The 24,396-nt window shown below is 36.2% G+C and overlaps 1 protein-coding gene and 1 pseudogene across 5 annotated transcripts; both read right to left on the bottom strand.

The window, feature by feature from the left end:
* Window positions 1-327: 327 nt before the first annotated feature.
* LOC122007503 lies at window positions 328-506 on the bottom strand (annotated as a pseudogene).
* A 12,443-nt stretch (window positions 507-12,949) lies between these two features.
* LOC122005334 (transcription factor Maf-like) lies at window positions 12,950-23,746 on the bottom strand. Of its 5 annotated transcripts, XM_042560343.1 has the most exons (8): window positions 23,548-23,745; window positions 23,226-23,458; window positions 22,023-22,134; window positions 20,704-20,769; window positions 18,692-18,806; window positions 18,258-18,340; window positions 17,964-18,025; window positions 12,950-13,396 (listed from the first exon to the last, which is right to left on the bottom strand). In XM_042560343.1, the coding sequence occupies exons 2-8, from the start codon at window positions 23,435-23,437 to the stop codon at window positions 13,291-13,293; spliced, it is 756 nt and encodes a 251-aa protein (XP_042416277.1). In that variant the 5' UTR covers window positions 23,438-23,458; window positions 23,548-23,745; the 3' UTR covers window positions 12,950-13,290. The 5 variants fall into 5 exon arrangements, with proteins under 5 accessions (XP_042416277.1, XP_042416279.1, XP_042416276.1 ...); XM_042560345.1 differs by lacking the exon at window positions 17,964-18,025 and adding an exon at window positions 18,026-18,097 and having other exon boundaries at window positions 23,226-23,746; XM_042560342.1 differs by having other exon boundaries at window positions 23,226-23,744.
* Between the last annotated feature and the right edge of the window lie 650 nt (window positions 23,747-24,396).

The raw sequence follows: 24,396 nt of genomic DNA, 5'->3' as shown, positions 1-24,396 counted from the left end.
AAATATTTTGTTTTTTCATCAAGAATCTGTGAAAAAAGCAAATCCAAAATTATTATTGAAATAAATACTTTGATCCAAATATTTTTGTAGAATTGTAGACCAATTTAGAAAAAAAATATTATTTTGAGGATAATTAAAAAAATAGCTCATCAAATCACATATCAAATCAAGCATGTAATTATTATTTTTTCCAGAATAAACAATAAATTGTATATATACACTAGTCATTATGCACACATATTATATGTGTACTTAAATTAATATTCTAGACTCATAAATCACAATGTATACTTAAATTAATATTCTAGTCCCATAAATTAGACTTGGCAATGGTACGTCAAGTTCATATAGTAGTGCAACGTAAAGACGACACTTGAGAACTCTATCATCATGCTACTATAACGGATTCTCTCCTATAAAAAATTAATTTAATTTTTTATATTAGATATTAAACTGATAAGAATAGATATTTTATTTGATCTTTGCTAAAAGGCTGAGAAATGTATGCTTTCTAATGTTGTCGACCTAAAGTATTTATAGAAGCTTCTTCGCTCATGGTGTTATCAATCCTAAAATGTGGTACTAAAGAAAATATGACAGTACATATTTTTTATATAAAAGACAACCAAAGAAAATTACTAATTTATTTTCAGTGTGAAAAGAAAAAAAAGGATATTAACGTAATTTAATTTTGGGTTTGATATGCTGGGCGACGCTTTGTGCGCGACCGTGAGCGATGCGCAGACGTGGCGTCGCCAGCTCAGTTTCACTACAAATAAAATAATTCATGAAAGATACTCTCTCCCTTTCTCGCCTTTGTTCAAAATTTCGACTGCGCTTATTACCAAAAATAAAATCTCCTTCGCCGCTCTCTCTCTCTCTGCCTCCCCGCTCTCTCTCCCTCGCTCCCAGTCCCCTCCGGCGTCCATCCTCCGGGCGACCTAACGCTTCTCCGGAAAGTTCAATATTTTTGGTCTGACTCGCCGCTCCCCCGCCCCCCCCTTCCCTCGATCCCTCCATCGAAACTCGTCTCTCGCGCTCCCGGCCGGAAAGTTGGTCCGGCGTCTTCAATCGCAGGTCTACTGTGAGATCCTACCACCTCACTCCAATTTAATTTCTTAATCCACACCGTTATTACCTTGTGAAATCGGTATAAAAATAGTTGTAATAATTGTATAAAGATGCACCGCGGCTTTGCTCCCATTTCTAACTGTTGCATCAACTACTACGACTGATGAAACTGTGCTTGTAGGATATGACTTGGATTGGTCGTGGTAGAAGGTCGGAAGGACTTATGCTACGACCTGGATGGTCGACGACTGCACCAACCGCCTGCTCTCCGGTGGACTTTCATTTGCTGCTACAAGGTGTAGCAGCTTCATGGGGAGGAAGCTGCTACAACGTGTAGCAGTTAACTGTGCATGAAGTTGCCACACCTTGTAGCAGCTACCTTGATATTTTCTAGCAATGATTAACGTACTCGGCACCCATAGTTTTTATATTGTCTTTATCAACCCGATTCAAAAATTATTCTTAAAAAATTTTTTCACTGCTTCAGCGCCTTTCCTGCTACAGATTGATTAGAATTCTCTCCTTCGCTCCCTCCGTCTCCCTCTACAAGGTGTAGCAGCTTCATGGGGAGGAAGCTGCTACAACGTGTAGCAGTTAACTGTGCATAAAGCTGCCACACCTTGTAGCAGCTACCTTGTCATTTTCTAGCAGAGATTAACGTACTCGATACCCATAGTTTTCATATTGTCTTTATCAACCCGATTCAAAAATTATTCTTAAAAATTTTTTTCACTCCAACGCCTTTCCTGCTACAGATTGATTGAAATGCTCTCTCCTTCGCTCCCTCCGTCTCCCTCGTCTTCGTCGACTGCTACAAGGTGTAGCAGCTTCATGGGGAGGAAGCTGCTACAACGTGTAGCAGTTAACTGTGCATGAAGCTGCCACACCTTGTAGCAGCTAACTTGGTTAGTCGGATCTCTAGCCCCTCTATTTTCTAGCATAGATTAACACTACACTTTAGCCATAATTTTCATATTGTGTATATCAACTTAATTGAAAAATTATTTTTGATGCATGACTTTTCGCTCTTTCAGCGCCTTTCCTGCTACAGGATGATTGGAACATGTATAATTTTTTATGCTTCTGCAGGGCCATGTGTTTAGGTTTGCTGCTACACGGTGTAGCAGCTTCCTAGACTAATAACTTGCTACACCTGTTTGTAGTTGGATATCATATTGCTTAAAGGCGCTGAAAAAAGTGATATGTGATGTTGCATCGGCTTTGCTTTGGTTTGCAAAGCGTTGTAGCAGCTACTATGACTAATAACTGCCACACATTGTAGTATTTACATATACATGTAGCTTCCACAACTTTTTGCATTTACCCAAATTTGTATTTCTTTGTTATTGTTTTATTTACCTTTAAAAATTTTTTAAGTAACTTCCATGTTTCAGTAAATTATAATCTATTGGATGTATGTGTGTAGTGCTTACCGCTAGTAAAACTGTCAGACGTTGTAGCAGCATGCTACCTCGTGTAGCAACTCTTAATGAGTATAAATATATTTGGTATTAATACGTGTGACCGGTGTGGCCTTAGCAGATCACGTCACGTCACCGAATTAGATTCTACATCGTATATCAGCTAATCCTCACTAATTGCCATATAGTGTAGCAGCTAATATGCGTTATGTGGAAATGATGGATCAGTGATATGTGCAACAATAACTTAATCCGGTGTTTACAAATAGAGTAATATATGGTAGTTGCCGCTACAAAATGTAGTAGCTACTTAGTACGAGGATAACACGTTATAGCACCCATACATTTCACTAATATAATTACCTGAAAAAGTAATGTCAAAACATTTACATTTCGAAGGCATGTTCAGATATATTTTGCATAATGTTCAATACCTCTAGGATCGCCTGTATCACTCTCTTCAACTTAGAGACTAGAGAGTGGTAGTACCTATCCTCAGAACGGAAAGGGCAAGGTGTTAGACACCGGATTAAGTTATTGTTGCACATATCACTGATCCATAATTTCCACATAACGCATATTAGCCGCTACACTATATGGGTGCTATAATAGGTGTTCTGAGGATAGGTACTACCACTCTCTAGTCTCTAAGTTGAAGAGAGTAATACAGGCGATCCTAGAGGTATTGAACATTGTGCAAAATATATCTGAACATGCTCTCGAAATGTAAATATTTTGACATTACTTTCTCAGGTAATTATATTAGTGAAATGTATGGGTGTTATAACGTGTTATCCTCGTACTAAGTAGCTACTACATTTTGTAGCGGCAATTACCATATATTACTCTATTTGTAAACACCGGATTAAGTTATTGTTGCACATATCACTGATCCATCATTTCCACATAACGCATATTAGCTGCTACACTATATGACAATTAGTGAGGATTAGCTAATATACGATGTAGAATATAATTCGGTGACGTGACGTGATCTGCTAAGGCCACACCGGTCACACGTATTAATACCAAATATATTTATACTCATTAAGAGCTGCTACACGAGGTAGCATGCTGCTACAACGTCTGACAGTTTTACTAGCGGTAAGCACTACACACATACATCCAATAGATTATAATTTACTGAAACATGGAAGTTACTTAAAAAAATTTTAAAGGTAAATAAAACAATAACAAAGAAATACAAATTTGGGTAAATGCAAAAAGTTGTGGAAGCTACATGTATATGTAAATACTACAATGTGTGGCAGTTATTAGTCATAGTAGCTGCTACAATGCTTTGCAAACCAAAGCAAAGCCGATGCAGCATCACATATCACTTTTTTCAGTGCCTTTAAGCAATATGATATGAAACTACAAACAGGTGTAGCAAGTTATTAGTCTAGGAAGCTGCTACACCGTGTAGTAGCAAACCTAAACACATGGCCCTGCAGAAGCATAAAAAATTTTAAAAAATTTTAAATCAAATGTATATACATGTTCCAATCATCCTGTAGCAGGAAAGGCGCTGAAAGAGCGAAAAGTCATGCATCAAAAATAATTTTTCAATTAAGTTGATATACACAATATGAAAACTATGGCTAAAGTGTAGTGTTAATCTATGCTAGAAAATAGAGGGGCTAGAGATTCGACTAACCAAGTTAGCTGCTACAAGGTGTGGCAGCTTCATGCACAGTTAACTGCTACATGTTGTAGCAGCTTCCTCCCTATGAAGCTGCTACACCTTGTAGCAGCAAAATGATCCCGGCAGGGGCCCAAGTGGTCAGCCAGACGACCTTCGACGAAGACGAGGGAGACGGAGGGAGCGAAGGAGAGAGAATTCCAATCAATTTGTAGCAGGAAAGGCGCTGAAGCAGTGAAATTTTTTTTTAAGAATAATTTTTGAATCGGGTTGATAAAGACAATATGAAAACTATGGGTACCGAGTACGTTAATCTCTGCTAGAAAATGATAAGGTAGCTGCTACAAGGTGTGGCAGCTTCATGCACAGTTAACTGCTACACGTTGTAGCAGCTTCCTCCCCATGAAGCTGCTACACCTTGTAGCAGCAAATGAAAGTCCACCGGAGAGCAGGCGGTTGGTGCAGCCGACCTTTCACTTTCCCGGCAGGGACCCAAGTGGTCAGCCGGACGACCTTCGACGAAGACTAGGGAGACGGAGGGAGTGAAGGAGAGAGAATTCCAATCAATCTGTAGCAGGAAAGGCGCTGAAGCAGTGAAAATTTTTTTTAAGAATAATTTTTGAATCAGGTTGATAAAGACAATATGAAAACTACGGGTACCGAGTACGTTAATCATTGCTAGAAAATGACAAGGTAGCTACTACAAGGTGTGGCAGCTTTATGCACAGTTAACTGCTACACGTTGTAGCAGCTTCCTCCCCATGAAGCTGCTACACCTTATAGCAGCAAATGAAAGTCCATCGGAGAGCAGGCGGTTGGTGCAGCCGTCGACCATCCAGGTCGCAGCATAAGTCCTTCCGACCTTCTACCACGACCAATCCAAGTCATATCCTACAAGCACGGTTTCATCAGTCGTAGTAGTTGATGCAACGGTTAGAAATGGGAGCAAAGTCGCGGTGCATCTTTATACAATTATTACAGCTATTTTTATACCGATTTCACAAGGTAATAACGGTATGGATTAAGAAATTAAATTGGAGTGAGGTGGTAGGATCTCACAGTAGACCTGCGATTGAAGACACCGGAGCAACTTTCCGGTCGGGAGCGCGAGGGACGAGTTTCGACAGAGGGATCGAGGGAAGGGGGGGAGCGGCGAGCCAGACCAAAAATATTGAACTTTCCGGGGAAGCGTCAGGTCGCCCGGAGGACGAACGCCGGAGGGGACCGGGAGCGAGGGAGAGAGAGCGGGGAGGGAGAGGGAGGGAGAGAGAGAGAGCGGCGAGGGAGATTTTATTTTTGGTAATAAGCGCCGTCGAAATTTTGAACAAAGGCGAGAAAGGGAGAGAGTATCTTTCATGGATTATTTTATCTGTAGTGAAACCGAGCTGGCGGCGCCACGTCTGCGCGTCGCTCACGGTCGCGCACAAAGCGTCGCCCAGCATATCAAAACTATATATATATATATATATAGTGTTTAGGAATTGAGTTATTAAATAAAAAAAAAACATTAAGTGCTCATGGGTCTGACACCTTGCACACCCTGTGGACAATTGGGGTATATATATATACCCTAGGCGGCAGGCGTGAGCGACAACTGTGAACGTTTCTCACAGCTACATAAATGTTGTTTTTTTTCTTATTTTTTAAGCTCCCAATTATACTAATAAGCTTTTGTCTTTAGAGTTTAAGGGAGTGCTTGGTTGGAGGGAATGGAAGTGAGGAATGAGAATGAGATTGAAAGTTAGTGTTTGGTTTGAGGTATTGATGGTGGGCCCCACGGATTCAAAACTCCTCATTCTCATTCTTTACTTCAATGAATCACATTCCTATTCTCATTCCCTTCCGCAAACTAAGCGCCCCCTAAGAATTAAGTTATAGTATTAAGTTAAAAAAAATTCAAATAAAAAAAAAATTAGGTGTACAGGATATCAATGAAACCCCAATATTCCATAAACTCCATTATTGTTTCATAACCTATCATCTCTTATAACCTCCTAATTTATGTAAACACATGCGCATGAGAGTTTCAAGATGGTTATATATCTATAAATACCCATGTATGTATTCTTCTCATAAAAGAGTAAGAGAAAGAGAAAGAGAAAGGGAAAGATAAAAAGTTAATAATATTTCCTTTTCATATGTAATTGCTTATATAATTTCACAACACGCTACCAGCACGATACTTTTATTTTGTTTTTAATTTTAGCTATAGGTAATGTCTAAAAATGTATAGATTTGTTTATATATATACATATATTTTTTTATCTATCAAAATTATTTACATGTCAAGAAATTAAATTTATAGTTCCTTCATGTTCGGTTAGCTATTGTCCAATTAACTATTAGTTAATTACTTATTTGCATGACTTGCAACATTTCAAAAATATTTTATAGTTATGTATTATAAAATCATCTTTTGATTATATCATGTTTATCATTTATTAATAAATATATATATGATGCATGATAATTATTATCAATGATTTAGTTTTCTTTGTATTAGTTCTCACTATGTTCAATCTTCCAAAGTTATGGCTCTTGACATTTCAGGAAAAAATTATTTATCATGGATTTTGGATGCGGAGATTCATTTGGATGCTATGAGTTTTGGAGACACTATAAAGGATGAAATAAGGAATCTTTATAAAATTGTGCAAAAGGAATGATATTCATTCATTCCATCTTCATGAAGGATTGAAAATCAAATATTTGACGATCAAAGATCCACTTGAGCTATGAAATAATTTCAAGAAAAGGTATAACCACTATAAAACTGTGATTCTTCCAAATGCTTGTAATGAATGGATTCATTTACGTTTACAAGATTTTAAATCTATAAGTGAATACAATTCAACAATATTTAAAATCATCTCAAAATTAAAATTATGTAGTGAAAAAATTACTGATAAAGATATATTGGAAAAAACATATTATACCTTTCATGCATCTAACATACTCCTGCATCAGTAATATAGAGATAAAGATTTCAAGAAATATTCTAAATTGATTACATGTCTTCTTGTGATTAAGGAAAACAACAAGCTTTTGATGAAAAATCATAAGACCTGCCCAACTGATGCTAGTTCATTCCCTGAAATGAATAAGATAACTTGTAAAAAAGATAAACGACAACATAGACAAAAATTTCATCGAGGTCGTGGTCATAGTTATAGACACGAAAATGATCGATTTCAAGAAAATCATGGTGGTTATAATAAAAGAAACAAAGCAACTCACCAGAAGTGGATTAACAATAATGTCCACCAGAAGTGGAAAAATTGTTAGGACTAAAATGAATTTAGATATCTCCACAATGATATGATATTGTCCACTCTTTCTCATGTGTTTTCAATGTGGTATTATATTTGCAATCTTAAGCTTCGGGTCACTGACCTGCTCAGGGCCTCACCTACTTCATTTAAGATTTCACCCATGTGGTTCAATCTTGGATCATTGCTCTGGCTCATGCTTCTTCTACCAATTGTTAGGACCAAAAGGAATTTAGATATCTCTGTAATGACATGATATTGTCCACTTTAGACCTAAGTTTTTATAGTTTTATTTTTTAGCTCTATCTAAAAGGTCTCATACAAATGGAGATATCTTTTTCTTATAAACTCATAATCTTTCCCATGTATTTTCAATATGGGACTATGTTTGTAACCTTGCAACCCCAACACAAATGGCAATGGTAAAAGGGTTCAAAGTGGACAAGATAATGATGAAAAGAAATTAAAAAATTTATGTTATAGATGTAGCATGAAAGGGCATTGGTTACATACTTGTCGTATGCCAAAATACCTTACTGATCTCTACCAAGCCTCTTTAAAGGGCAAAGTAAAAGATATATAGATAAATGTTGTCTTTCAATATAATAACACAATTCTTGGTCCTTCTATGATAATACATTTAAATGTTTCTAATTTCTTTGCATATTCTGATAGAGGAATAGATAATTCGATTGAAAATGGAGATATTTATGGAAATGTTTAAGACGATCAAATATTTTAAAATAAATTAGTCTGTTTGCTATTATGTTTCTTTAGTAATCTTTTAGTTGTTTCTTATTGTGTATTTTTTAATTTTAAAAAGAATAGCATGACTTTTGGATTCAATGATGGAGATTTATGTCTTGTTGATAGTGCAATAACACATTCTATATTCAGGAAACAAAAAATATTTTTCTTATATAGAAATGAGTGAAAGTAATGTTAATATAATATATGGTAGTACAAATATTATTGAAGGAACCAGAAGAGCTAATATATCATTATTTGGAGGAACAAAATTTATTATTGACAGTGCATTGTTCTCTCCTAAGTCTCAAAGAAATTTGCTAAGTTTTAAAGATATTTGCCAAAATGGATATCACATTGAGACACATGATCGAATATTGAATATCTCTATATAACAAAATTAATGTTGGGTAAGAAACACGTATATGAAAGATTACTCACTTTCTCATCTGGTTTGTACTACACAATAATAAATGCTGTAGAAACAAATACAATAGTAAACTCGAAGTTTACTGACTCAAATGATTTTATACTTTGGCATGACTAGTTGAGATATCCTGGTTCTATAATATTTTAAAAAATTATCAAGAATTCACATGGACACTCATTAAATAATCAAAAGATTCTTCAATTTAATGAATTCTCGTGTGCTACTTGTTCTCAAGGAAAACTTTTTATGCGGCCTTCACCATCTAAAGTTGGAATTGAATCCCTTGCATTTCTAGAACGTATACAGGGTGATATATATGGGTCTATTCACCCACCATGTGCACCATTTAAATATTTTATGGTTCAAATTGATACCTCTACAAGATGGTCACATGTATATTTATTATCAACTCGCAACCTGGCATTTGCAAGATTGTTCACCCAAATAATTCGATTGAGAGCACAATTTCTAGAATATTCTATCAAGAAAATACTTCTTGATAATGCTGGTAAATTTACATCCCAAGTATTTAATGACTATTGTATGCTTATTGGGATAACTATTAAACATCCTGCTTCTTATGTTCATACACAAAATGGTTTAGCTAAATCATTTTTTGAACACCTCCAGTCAATAGTTAGACTATTGATTATGAGAACTAAACTCCCTATGTCCATTTGGGGACATGCTATTTTGCATACACAACACTTATACGTATCAGGCCAACTAGTTATCATATATTCTTCCTTTTATAATTGACTTTTGGTCAGGAGCCTAATATATCACATTAGAAAATATTTGGGTGTATGGTATATGTACCAATTAGTTCACTATAATGAACTAAAATGGGGCTCCAAAGGAAATTGAAAATATATGTTGGATATGATTCTCCTTCAATTGTAAGATATTTGGAACCAATGATGGGAGATGTCTTTATAGCCCGATTTGCCCACTATCACTTCAATGAAACAATTTTTTCAAAGTTAGGGGAAGAAAATAAAGAGTTTTCCAAAGAAGTCACTTGGCATGCATTATTATTGCAATTTGATTCTTGTATAAATCAATGTGAACTTGATCTTCAAAGAATAATATATTTGTAAAATATTGCAAATCAATTGTCTGATGCATTCACTGACTTGAAAAGAGTGACTAAGTCACATATACCAACTATTAATGCTCTGGCTCATATTGATGTACAAATTGGACAATCAATTAATGAGACTACTACTTGTCTGAAGCATGGTAGACCGATCAATTGTAAAGATAAAAATTTCTAAAAAAAGAATAGGAGCAACTAATCAAGATGTTCATTTTGAAGAGGTTTGGCCTCCTATAGAGACGATTGACATAACAATTGATAAAACTCTAGAAAAGGTCCATATACTTGAAAATAATGAAGAGATCTCAATAAATTATGTTATGACAAAGAAAAAATTGAATCGATCCAAATTAGTTGTCAGCAATCATACAATGTAGCATTTGATATTATTTATAAAAAAAGTGAGGATCAAGAACCTAAATTTATTTAACAATGCCGCAGTAGACATGATTGGCCAAAATGGAAAGATACAATTTAAGAGGAATTAAACTCACTTGCAAAACGTGAGGTTTTGGGATCTGTAGTCTAAACACCAAAAGGTGTAACTCCTATAGGGTACAAATGGATTTTTGTACGAAAGTGAAATGAGAAAAATGAAATCATAAGATATAAAGTTCGTTTAGTGACACAAGGTTTTTCTCAAAAACCTGGTATTGATTATGAAGAAACATATTCCCTTGTAGTATATGCAATCACATTTCAGTATCTTTTTTGTATGACATTACAAGAAAAGCTTGAAATGCATTTGGTGCATGTACAATTTAAGAGGAATTAAACTCACTTGCAAAACGTGAGGTTTTGGGATCTGTAGTCTAAACACCAAAAGGTGTAACTCCTATAGGGTACAAATGGATTTTTGTACGAAAGTGAAATGAGAAAAATGAAATCATAAGATATAAAGTTCGTTTAGTGACACAAGGTTTTTCTCAAAAACCTGGTATTGATTATGAAGAAACATATTCCCTTGTAGTATATGCAATCACATTTCAGTATCTTTTTGTATGACATTACAAGAAAAGCTTGAAATGCATTTGGTGCATGTAGCAACAACTTATTTGTATGGAAAACTTGATAATGATATTTTTATAAAAATCCCTGAAGGGCTCACGATGCTAGAAGCATCAAGTTCAAATTTTAAACATATTTATTCCATTAAATTATAAAGATCTTTGTATGGATTGAAGCAATCTAAATGTATGTGGTATAAACGTCTAAGTGATTATTTGGTGTAACATAAATATCAAAATGATCCAATATGTCCATATGTTTTTATAAAAAAGGATGGATCAAAATTTATCATTACTTCTGTATATGTTGATGATTTGAATATCATTGGAAGTCCTGAAGAACTTATATATACAGTTGATATCTTGAAAAGAGAATTCGAGATGAAAGATCTAGGAAAAAAAAAATTGTATTGGAATACAAATTGAACATTTTGCGGATGAAATTTTTATCCATCAATTAGCTTCTACAAAAAAAGGTTCTAAAATGATTTTATATGGATAAAGCTCATCCATTAAGTTCCCCGATGGTTGTTCGATCGTTTGATGTGAACAAATAAAGATCCTTTTGACCTAGTAAAAATGGTGAAGAACTGCTTGGTCCTGAAGTACAATATTTTAGTGCAATGATGAATTAATGTATCTTGCTAATAATACAAAACCAGATATAGTATTTGTTGTAAATTTATTAGCAAGATATAGTTCTTCTCCAACATGTAGACATTGGAATGGAATTAAATATATATTTAGGTATCTTCAAGATACCATTGATTTGAGCTTGTTTTATTCTAATATGTCTATTTCAGAATTAATTGGTTATGCAGATGCAGGATATTTATCTGATCCACATAAATGTCGATCTCAGATTGGTTATTTATTTACATATGGTGGAACAATTATATCTTGGCGATCTACCAAACAAACCATAGCTGCTACATCATCGAATCATTCAGAAATACTTGCAATACATGAAGCAAGTCGGGAATGTGTTTGGTCTAGATCAATGATTCAGCATATCAAGGAAAAATGTGGTTTAACTGCTAACAAGAAAATTCCAACAATATTGTATGAAGACAACACAATATGTATAGCTCAATTAAAGGAAGGATACATCAAAGGGGATAGAATTAAACATATTTCGTCAAAATTCTTCTTCACTCATGATCTATAAAAGAATGACGATATTAAAGTTCAACATATTTGTTTTAGCGATAACTTGATAGATTTATTCATCAAAGCATTACCTACAATAATATTTGAGAAATCAGTACATGGTATTGGAATGTGGCGGTTTAGAGATCTCAAATAATATTTCAAACAGGGGAGTAAATTCTCACTATACCATATTATGTTGTTCAGTAAATTTATAGTGATACGATCATGGAATGGCATTCTTTTTCCTCATTAGATTTTTTTTCCCATCGGATTTTTCCTAATGAGGTTTTAATGAGACAGATTTCTTAATTATGGATATCCAAGGGGGAGTGTTGTAAAATAACATATGTATATAAATGTCCATAAACCCTAATATTCCATAAACTCCCTCATTGTTTTATAACTCATCATCTCTTATAGCCTCCTAATTTATGTAAACACATGAGCATGGGAGTTTCAAAATGATTATGTAGGTGATGTCTTGGCAGTAGGGCTTTTTCGACGATAGGATCGACCATTATAAAAAGTTTATCCAGATAATTTTTTTTATCCCCGGGCTATGGTGTCACAATAGAACATCCAGGTTGTCACTCAGGTATCCATGGTTCGCATCCCAACTATAATATATTTGCAAGAAATTTTTTCTCTAAATGAGGAGCGCGATCAAAGAATAATGAACTTCTGAGTTGACCTTAACTAAGGCGTAGAAGAAAAATAGAATTTAAGCAAACATTTTCTCTCATATAATCATTCTTATCTGTCGTGTTGTTGAATTAAAGAAGTTTTTTTTCACCTATCATTTTCGCCTCTATATGTATAAAGGTAAAAATGATTCTCCACTTCAAGACCTTGTTTGCGCATGGCTGCTAATTTACTTATCAAATAATTTCCTGGTCCATATAATATAATTAAGAAGAAAAATAAATCATAGAATATTAATAAAAATGGGAAAGTCAAAGTAAATAGACGAGCTAAAAGTTTTCATCCAGAGTTTCAGACACCATATGCCTTCTTGCAATTATCTTGGTAAAATGACAATAAAATATAAAGACATTATTATTTGAGGAACTTTTCAACGTTAAAGTTCGCTAATCTGTCAGTAACTACAATGTCAGAGCAGTGACTGTGCAGTATAAATTAAAGGTACTTTTCAACGTTTAGGTTCACAGTTCTGGTAAGTGCCTACAATGTCTGAGCAAACACATGGAGTGAAGGCTACTTACTGGCTGTTCATGAATCTAATTAATCACCAATTTTACAAAAATCGATACAGTGCGTAGGTTATCTGTAGACGATATGTACTAATCAGCTGGCCAAAGAACATGAACATTATATAAGGTACAACGAGCAGGGCGACAGATAGGATTACCACTAGTACTAACTACCAATGTTGATCAGGTAGGTCTTTCGCTTCATAGGACAGAGCTAGGACGGATTGATCATCCAAGGAGTCTACATAGGCAAGTTTGGCCTCGGCAGGATAGAGTTGGCAAGCTCTTCGTTCAACTTCACTGGCAATGGTGGCATCTGCTTCATTATTTCGGGCATATCAGACAAGCTGCAAAGAGATTGGAAGTTTATTAGTTCGATAAAATATCTTGAACAAATAGAATATCACATAATTGTCTTTAAATAGTTTCTTCTCAGTTCTCAGAAAGAGGCTGCATTAAATTCCTTTGGATACATGCTCAAAGCCTCCAAATGCAGGTTGCACGTCATGGTCAGAATTTGAATAATTTGTAAGTTTAACCCACAAATATGATGTACATGTCCCTATGATGCATGCGTTACTAGGAAACATTGATGTGCAGTACATGTGAAAATCTAACAGAAACTGATCACGTTTGATTCATTTATTTATTTTCCCCATATCATTTTGTACAACTTACAGCGTCCATTCAACGCCAATACACTGTATATTCCCCACTTAATTATATGCAAAAGCTACTTTTGGTATTTTAGATTATCTAGTAACCTCACACATCCACTTCAACATATTCAATCTTAAAACTGATCCATCAGTCACCAGCTCGTGTTGAGTTGTGTACTAACACAGATCTGTACCGGTTGACAAGAAAAGGAAGATAATTAGGAGAAGCAGCATTGCACTCGTCTATTACAAGAAGAAAAAGTTCCCTTCCGTGAGTGAGCAGTGAGCTTCATCCACAAAAGCTCACTGCAGATTATGAAACATAGATCCATCCAAGGTTCCATGAAGGGGAGCCATAGCAATACAGGAAGAAGACAAGAAAGTATCAAACAAAATGGGAAAAGTGAAGAAAAGAACAAGAGGATCAAGGAAATCCTAAATAGAGGATGCACTTGATTTGCTCCAACTCAACATCAGTCAAATTGCCAGAATCATGTTAAACTAGTATGCAGTCCATATTTTACCATATATTTGATTAACTCCCATACGGGCAAAAAGATCAACAATAAATTGTACAAATTGAATGCCTGTTGGAGTTATAAATTCATAACACAGTTGACTTTTTTAAAGAAAAAAACAAAGATAGCATGTGTCAAAAAGTATAACATCCATGTTACGAAACATGGCAATCAAATTCATAATGCATAGCGTCATATCATCAAACTTATCATAAAAAGAAGATGCACAATTCTCCTTATAAACCAACACATATCTGGGTATGCTAAAAATTGACAATAAAAGGTTGAAAAACTTAAATCTAAAAACATATTGTGTTGGACCCCGTGGTAGTTTTGATGTGATCAACCAAGTTGGTTAGGTCCTGCTTTGTGTTTGATCCATGTGTCTGAGTGTGCAGGAGCTTAGGAGCGCAGGAAGTCGAGCGGAAGACGCAGCTAGCGAGAAAGACGGCACGGGAAGGGAGCCGACGGGCTCGGTGCGTCCGAAGGACGAGAGAGCTACGGAAGAGTACACCGGTGGGCGAGAAGAACGTGCACGGCGTTCGAGGAGCGTTAAGCCGGTGAGGAAGACTGCTCGAGAAGAAGGCCGGGAATTGGGTTCGGGTGAGCCCTATTCCGGTTGGCCGAAATCACCCAAAAGAACGGAGCGTCGAAAGCTGAAGAAAGCAAGCTGGAATTTGAGCTGCCAGCTTGGAGGCGCCTCCATCTTGAAGGCGCCTTCATCCTTGTTGAAGGCACCTTCAACAGGTCAGTTTTGACCGTTTGCACTGCAGATAAAACTTTATCCGCTGACCGAGCTAGAGCCGCCTTAAATCTTGTTGGAGGCGCCTTGGAACCTCGGGATAGACTTTCCATGAGCTATATAAAGGCCCCTGGAGCTAGGAATTCAACAACAACTCAAGCAATCAATTGTGTAGCCATTCCGAACAATAGTTCTAAGCTTCCAAAGTGTAAAAGGCTTCTCCGCCTTCAGTAAAGGAGATTCTTTTTAGTGCGCTTCTCATTGCCCTGGATTAACAACCTCCTTGATTGTAACCAGGTTAAATCCTGTTTCTTTTCTATTTACTGCTTTATTACTTTACTGCTTTATTTACTATTGCACTAATTTAGTTGAAAGCACGAGGAGGGTATAGTTTATTTTTGTTTTCAGCAATTCACCCCCCTCTTGCCGGCCTCCGCTGCACCTACACTTGGTATCAGAGCTTGATTGCCTCAGAAGGACTAACCGTCAACTGAAGCACTACGATCAAGACGATGGCCGGAGCGAACATTGATCCCCCGAAGTTTGACGGAGACTTCAAGTTCTGGAAACGCAAAATGGAGGTCTTCTTCAAGACGAACTTCGACATCATGTTGAGTATGAAGAGGGGTTTCAAAGTACCTAGAACAATAGACGGAAAAGTACTTGAGGAATACCAATGGAACGAACAACAAAGGATCGAATTCATGGCAAATGGTAAGGCTGAATTTCATTTACTTACCTTTCTACCTGTGCAGGAACTCGAAAAGATCGGTGACTATACATGTGCGAAAGAACTTTGGGAAAAGTTCTTAGAACATCACGAAACATCAAGAAAAGAAGAATCTGACTCTTCCATGGACATCGCTTCATCATCAGAGGAATCTGAGATCGAGGAGATCCACCAGATAGCACTAATAGCCAAACACCGACCTAAAGACGACGATGAAAGCTGCTCCGAGATGAGCATCAATGAAAGGGGAGGAACATCAGAAGAGGAAAGCTACGATGAAGGGGGAGCATTACAACATAAGGTAAGTAAGGTATGTGCTCTAAACCCTAAACAATCGTTTCAATTTATTAGAGCTCTTTCTAAAGATTTAGCTGAATCAGAAAAAGAAATTGTCAACTTAAATAAAATGTTAGATAATGTGAAATCTGAAAATGATAAATTAAAACTTCAAATTGAAAAGTTAAAATCTGATGCATGTTTAAAATCTAATATTTTTCAAAAATCAAAAATTAAAGTTTATGGAAAATTAAACTGGTACATAAGAAAGCATCAGGGACAACTTAGACGAATTCCAAGAAATTATATACCCCCTAAGTTTTTTACCAACCCTGTAGGAAGGAACCTTTATTGGGTTCCAAAATCTTTGCTAGTTTAAATTTCTATTTTAGTTAAAAGCTTACAGTGAGAAAATTAAACATTGAAATTCTTTATGGAAGCTTTGTCTAAGGAAGTGGTTGTTGCTCCAATAACCAAGAAGGCCTAGTGCCTCGCCACGACCTAGAAGTTAAAATATTAAAAGAAAATGTTTAATTAACTTTCTGAAAAAGCATTAAACAAGAATTAAATAATGCTTTGAAAGTTTTTCAAACATTTTTGAAAAATTCCAAAAAAAAAAAAAAATCGATTTTGACTTAGAAATTATTGTGAAAAAGTCATAGATTTTTTCTCTTAGTATTTTCTTTAAATCTCAGTTATTTTTACTAAAAATTATTTTTAAAATTAACTTTTCCTTGGAAACTTTTTGGAAAATTTTTAAAAAAAATTTGACTTAGAATTTTTTTTTTCAAAAACCTCATTCTTACTTAGAAATTTTATCTAAAGTTAAAAAAAAAATTCTAAAATGTTTTTTTGAATTATCACCCCGTTTTTGCTGTGATCAAATGGGAAAGAAAGGTTACAAGCTAAGGGGGAGTTAGAAAGTTTAAAATTTTAATATTTTTTTAAATTGTGTTGCAATTTTATTTAATTGCAAAACTTATGCTTAATATGCTAGTTTAGTAATTTTTCTTTAAAATTACTTTTTGTGTCTATTTTTACCCTAACTTGAACTTAGGTTGATGCACATCAAAAAGGGAGAGATTGTTGGACCCCGTGGTAGTTTTGATGTGATCAACCAAGTTGGTTAGGTCCTGCTTTGTGTTTGATCCCTGTGTCTGAGTGTGCAGGAACTTAGGAGCGCAGGAAGTCGAGCGGAAGACGCAACTAGCGAGAAGGACGGCCCGGGAAGGGAGCCGACGGGCTCGGTACGTCTGAAGGACGAGAGAGCTGCGGAAGAGTACACCGGTGGGCGAGAAGAACGTGCACGGCGTTCGAGGGACGTTAAGCCGGGGAGGAAGACTGCTCGAGAAGAAGGCCGGGAATTGGGTTCGAGTGAGCCCTATTCCAGTTGGCCGAAATCACCCAAAAGAACGGAGAGTCGAAAGCTGAAGAAAGCAAGCTGGAATTTGAGCTGCCAGCTTGGAGGCGCCTCCATCAGGCTTGGAGGCGCCTCCAGCTTGAAGGCGCCTTCAACAGGTCAGTTTTGACCGTTTGCGCTGCGGATAAAACTTTATCCGCTGACCGAGCTAGAGGCGCCTTAAACCTTGTTGGAGGCGCCTTGGACCCTCGGGATAGACTTTCCAGGAGCTATATAAAGGCCCCTGGAGCTAGGAATTCAACAACAACTCAAGCAATCAATTGTGTAGTCATTCCTAGCAATAGTTCTAAGCTTCCAAAGTGTAAAAGGCTTCTCCGCCTTCAGTAAAGGAGATTTTTTTTAGTACGCTTCTCATTGCCATGGATTAACAACCTCCTTGGTTGTAACCAGGTTAAATTCCTGTTTCTTTTCTGTTTACTGCTTTATTACTTTACTGCTTTATTTACTATTGCACTAATTGAGTTGAAAGCACGAGGAGGGTATAGTTTATTTTTGTTTTCAGCAATTCACCCCCCTCTTGCCGGCCTCCGCTGCACCTACATATTGTTTTTGATAAAGAAAAAACATACTCTTTCAAAACTGCTAGTATGTTGTCCCGTGCCTGGCAAAACAGGTTGATGTTGTCTTGTACCTGCAAGAGGGAGCAAACACTTGGTAATGCTTGGATTCATTATACCCAAATCTGGAATCTGGAATCTGGAATCTGTAATCATGTCTACACATAGAAGTTGAGGCTAGACAATACTGCAGAAAATTAATAATCCAATACAACAAAGGCAATGTTCACCAAAGCATTAATAAGTCCACTTTGCTAGAAGTTGCAAAATAAGTATACAAAAGTGAAACATAGATTATAAACATACCTTTAAGTTAGTAAAGTTTGTTGATATTTTAGTGAAGGCCTCTGTGTTACTTTCAAGAAGCTCTCCTGTTCGACCACCAATATCTGTGCAAGAAAAAAAAGGTTTTACAAGTAAAATCAATAGTGGAAAGATCACATTCCTCATGAAGCTACATTGCTCGAAGTTAATATATTAATCCAAATAATGGCCATCACCTATTCTATTAAATTTAATGTCCAAAATTAGATGATTTATCATCATCTTCAAAGCATGTTTTGTCCAAACTAGGTCAGATACATGAATGTTGTCTCTCCATTGAAGTCTACTAATATTAGATCAAGTAAATCACAATGAGTTTTCTACCTAATCAAAATATGGTTTCAAATGGAAATTAATCCATAAAACCTATTTACCACAATAAATATAGAAAATGGAAAAAAGGAAGATATCAAAACCTTTATATGAAATATCATCGTCATCGACTGGGAGCATTGGTGGTGCATATGGAGGAACATTAGGACGTGTTCCAAGGTGGCCTGTCGCTTTTGCAGGAGTATCTGAAACCCTTTCCTGTGAAAATGACAAGCTGACATCAGAGATTCAGCTTCTACATAATAATCAGAAGGTCAATTTAGTAGTAGTAGACATAGAAATCCAAATTCTCCCTAAAGGTGGAGAGCCAATTACAAACCTACAATTCTCTAGACAAGTTTCATCAAAAATAGTGAAAAAAAAAACAAAGGAAAAAAAAGAGAGTAAGGCTCAGATAAACCAGAGTAAGAGAAGGTCAAGGTAAATAACAAGACATTCTCAAGAATAACGACTAAGCAAATTCTGATTTTTTGAAAGTTTCAAGTTTCATCAATGCTGGTTCTCAAAGATGTTCAAGACAAAGCAAATTCAGTTTACATAACAGTTATAGTCATTAAAAGATACAAAATAATGACTGGCATGAGACAAAATGAGTGATAAAAAAATTTACTGCAATGGAGTTTATGCATTGCAAGAGAGATCAAATATATACACTTGATGAGCAACATCTAAATATAACTAAACCAGAACAAAATGTGAAAAATAATTAATCAGCACTCACCTTTAGCTAAAATAACCAGCTAGGTAAAATAAAATAAGAAATATGCCTAATTAGGACGTCCTGGAAAGATATCTACATGTTAATCTTTCAAGTTGAAGAGTGGGGTGCTGAATTTCTTGGACATCAATGCATGCTAGTTAAGATGACAATCTCCAACATTCATAGTGCACTTATGATATCCATGTTAGGACCTATAATTTAATTTGGTTTGATTCACTTGAATTAACTTAAATTCAATTATGAATTGATTAAACTAAATAAGGCTCAGATTAAGAAACAAGGATTTAGAGGAAGGAGGTGATAACATTGAGCTTGGGCAATCAGCCTTCCATTTTGGATAAGATCCAACTGAAGTGCTATATTAGTTAATTTAACCAGGCTAGGTAACGTCGAGCCTGGGGTGACCGGCCCGGCCCACGGAAGTTTCCCACCGGCCACCAGGGTAAATCAAGAAGCGCACGTGGCGACCAGCCCAGAAGCCCAGAAGCCCAGCATTCTTTGATTACGCCCCCCATTTGGAGGAAAAATTCCTGCAAATACGCCGTATCTAGGGTTCGAACCGCGGGTGCCTGGGAGGCAACCTGGATGTCCTACCACGGCACCATGGCCCCAGAGACCAACTGAAGTGCTATATTGCACTTTCAATATGATTAATCATAATTCAATTATGTGATTGATCATTATATTGTTAAATTGGATTGCCTTAGGACTGATGGATGATGATCATTATATTGTTAGTTGGATTATATAAAATTAAAATACATTCTAGCATTTTAAAACCGTGTGAGGGGATTGCAATAGAATCTAAAATCAAAAGAGAGAGAATGATATTCAATAACTAGTCATCCAAAAATCAAATAAGAGGGAAAGAGGAAAAGAGAGAAAATGAAAAGGTAGATGCAATATAATTTATAAAACAATAAGCCTTAAAAAGAGAAGAAAGGTGACCAAGGCCCAAGAGGATACACTAGTGAGAGAAAAGAAAACAGAGAGTAAGGGGAAAAAAAAAGGGAGTGGGCTACAATACAAAGTTGTCATTGTATCCTGAGAGTACTATAATACAAAGGCATGTAGCAACAAAAGAGAAGAGGGTGGTCAATGATGAATTGTTTCATTGTTTTGATGCCAATTGAGATGGGATAGAAAATGGTCAGGATTATCATAGGAAGTCTCCACATATATGTAGATCCATAGTGAGAACAATTTATCAAAACTGAAAGATGACCAAACTAAATCAACACAAAAAAATCACTTTTTAACAATCTGGAAGTGATGACTATGCATAGAGGAATATCACACACTAATTAAATCAGATTCTTTTAATAGCAAAACCAAAGAAATAAAATGAGAAACTAAATTCTATAAGCAATTTACCTTCTTATCTTTGCTTTTCCTTGCGAGGTTATGCTCTTCTTTTCTCCTCTTGCTGTTCTCCTTTTTCTGAAAAAATAAACTTGTTTATCAACCAAAAAGTTCATACCCACAGTCACCAGAGTTTACTCAAAAGCTATTAACTTAAGTCATAGATGAATGAACTGAGTTCCATTGTGGTCGATCTTGTTCTGGACCAGGGAAACATGAAGCATATATCAATGCATAAATATAAAGACAATTAAAATTTAAAACAAAAATCTACATAGTTTCAAAATAAATTTCATAATGGAATATCTTTAACTTTTTTTTCTAAAGTTGAAATTTAAGGCTTTCAAAATTCTAAAGACTAATTTTTCATACATATCAAATCTTTCCTTTCCAATTACAGAGAAAAATGGCATTAAGATTAGGAACTGCACAAATTAATCCACTCTAGGCAAAGTTAGCATATGGCTTTAGCAACGACAGCATCAGCATTGAGCTCCTTGTCATTGCAAGTGTGTGATAATAATTTCATCTTAAAAAAAAAATTGTTGTGCATCTCAGCATCCTGTGTGCACCCAAGCCGGGCAACATTTTGAGTAGAATGGGATTCACTGAAGTTGAGATAATAGGATAAACCGAATTTAATAAATAAAATTTCGAATTAACTCTCTAATGGTCCAGATAGCATTGCTATGAGCACACCATATGAATTTAATTTCTTCAATACAACACCATAAAAACATCCTGCGCTCAAAATACAAATTGCCCAAGTTAGTGTATGAAAAATGCTTTGTAGATTGCTAATGAAATGTTTAAAATAAACTTTCTAGTCATGTTAAGATGCAGCTTCAAGGAAAACAAACAGGAAAAGTGGAAAGACAAGCAGGTGTGTATACACAAGCAGAAAACAAAGATGTGAAATTTATGGTCTTTGCAAGAATTTCCAAACCAAGCTTATTCAAGACTACATGTTTAACAATTTCTTTCTAGCCACTCTGTTAGTACCCTTTAGGCAATGACTGAGAAGCGAACCTCATTTACACCAAAAAAAGATAAGTCGCCAGCTACTAAAATCATTTATCCTTGTCTACATAATATAAGTTTTTCTCACTTCAATAATAGGCTAATGTTTTCCATTACATGCTAAAGCCCACTTCACATAAGCATCTCAAACCACAAAACCATCATATTAATGGAATTTTTTAAATTTAATCTTTCAAGAAGAGACTCCTGATGACCTAGTAGAATATTCATAAAACAAAAAGAATAATCGCACATGTTCACAGTTACAAGCATAGAAAAGAATACATATTCAACAGAATGATTAAGCATACATTAATACTTACTGTCATCCATCTACAGCGCATGGCCACATCACGAACTGTCTTGTCATGCAATTGCATGGCAATTTTTGCATAACGGATAAGAATTGCTTCAGAAGCATACCTGCAAATCAATGTCACGATCAACATTAAGTAAAAAAAAGAAGACAAACATTAAAAGAAATGTTATTCAGAAAATTACAAATAGTATGGTTATTCAAATATCAACTATCATTAGGAATCTAGAATGAGGTAGGCAAGGACAAGAATCTTGCAGATTCAGGTACAAGCATAATGCATAAATAGTGAATACCTAGGGAAGCAAGCAGATTTAATATCAGCATGTCAAGTATCAACTCACTCAAATTGTGTGATTTTTGCTGCTCTATCAAAAACTGTGTTTCCAAACATGGAGACCTCCTCAGAACAGTAAATCTATCCAAACATGCATTTCCAATCCACTGAATCATACTGATAGATAAGCAGACTCTCTTAGAAAGAAATATGCTTCATTAAACATCATTACCTAGTTGGACAAGGTGCAAGTGATAATATATTTTTAAAAGGTAAAAGTGACTTTCTCATCCTATTCATCCCCTTAAAAGTAGTACTTTAGGATCTTAGACAATGGACAAGATGTGTCATTAATACAGGGAAGAAACTGAACATGAGTGCTTGTTCTGATCCTCTCAAATCAAGGACCATATAATTTGCTTGTCCATACACATTGAGTATTATTCGACAATTACACTACCTCATCCTAACTTCTCAGCTATGTACAAGGATATTTGTGACCGGTCATACAGTAAACAAAGAAGGGGAAGAGGAAATATATTACATAAAGTTGTTTTGGCTACCAAAGTTTTGGGTGAATCTCCGCTCCCTTTACAAGGGATCAAGAACAATATACCATTACACAAATCTAATGAGGGAAAAGAAGAAGATCCAGAAACTTTCAATTTATTCAAGTAAAGATTGCTGAATGGTCTTTGTAAAACATCCATGGACTGCCACCTGAAATTCATACCTATTAAAGAATCAAGCTATCTGAGAATATTTTGTTCAATTTAAGAACTTCAAAGCACATATATGCTGGAAATCTCCAACCCCAGAAGCTGATTTTCTGGATCTAATAATTTATTCCGACAGAAAAAACAAATCCTCCGCAAACAATCCAAACACCTAGTCATAAGAATTAAAGCCCAGGATACCAACTTGCTAAGCCCTTCTTCCAAGGTCGCCTGCTCCTCGGCGGACCAGTCAATCGACAACCCCGGGTTATGCTTCAGCGCCTGAGCCGCCGCCGCGGTGGCATCGAACGGGTTTCTGGCAGCTGACGAACCACCTCCACCGCCACCGCCGCCGCCGCCGCCTCCTCCAGGTAAGGGGCCGCCATTGGCCCCGTCTGCGTTCGCGCTGGCGCCCATCAACAACAAGACCTCGAAGAACTTTCCCCCAATTCTCAGAATCTCGAGCGCACCGTGGCTAATGCAAACATTCTTTTGCCGCAAAGGAGGGAAGGAGGCGAAGTTCTCACCTCGAATTCGTTGCAAGCGAATGACCAGGGCTAGAGAGACTACTCAAAATCTGGATTCTGGAACACGCCTTTGTTCTTCTCTCCTAATATTAATTTAATTTATATTTAGGTTTTCTCTCTCTCTGTTTTTTTCTCGAGTAATATCTTGGATGAACATCGATTCGTCCCCCACGCGACGGGACGGTCTGCCACTGGGGTTCGAATTTGCCGAGGTAAATGTTTCCTTAAGTATTAGTTACTGTTCTAAAGGTTAATGAACCATAAGTACATCATTTGGGTGAACATCGATTCCATAAAAGGCCCCAGTAAGGACCTCTACTGGGCCCGAGCCTTTTAGCGAACGGAATAGAAGGTAATAAAACAGGTAGAGCGATATAACGCCGTGGAAATTTGTTTACTTGGGCCGGAGATGGTAGTTAATGGATGATCATGAGCAGCGTGTCATAATCATTGGATAAGATTTTGTTTACTCCTACTATACCAATGTGTTCACCTGAGTTTTGACTGGACAACAAGCTTGGACCACTGCTGTTCCACAAGGTACGAATGGGACAGGACTAGTAGATTTTTCGGGTAGATGAAGTGGCTCACGAAACGAATCGCTTGTGTAAATCTGACTCCAGCGAACACTAACGAGGTGTGACCACGAAGCATAAACTGTACAGAGCATTGTGGTTGCCCCTCGGACGGATAATTGATTAACACACGATGGTATTATCAGCGTGAGGTTTAAGATTAAATTTCGACTAGTAGTCATCCATAATTCATCACTTTTATATCGATCTGGGAATATCTGTTGTGACCCGGAAAAAGCATTGTAGTTTGGGCAAAAATTAAAATGACATTTTA

The sequence above is a fragment of the Zingiber officinale genome, chromosome 7B, assembly GCF_018446385.1.
Source record: "Zingiber officinale cultivar Zhangliang chromosome 7B, Zo_v1.1, whole genome shotgun sequence".
Classification (NCBI taxonomy): domain Eukaryota; kingdom Viridiplantae; phylum Streptophyta; class Magnoliopsida; order Zingiberales; family Zingiberaceae; genus Zingiber; species Zingiber officinale.
Note: the sequence above shows the minus strand (reverse complement) of the source record. Positions and strands in the feature narration are given on the sequence as shown.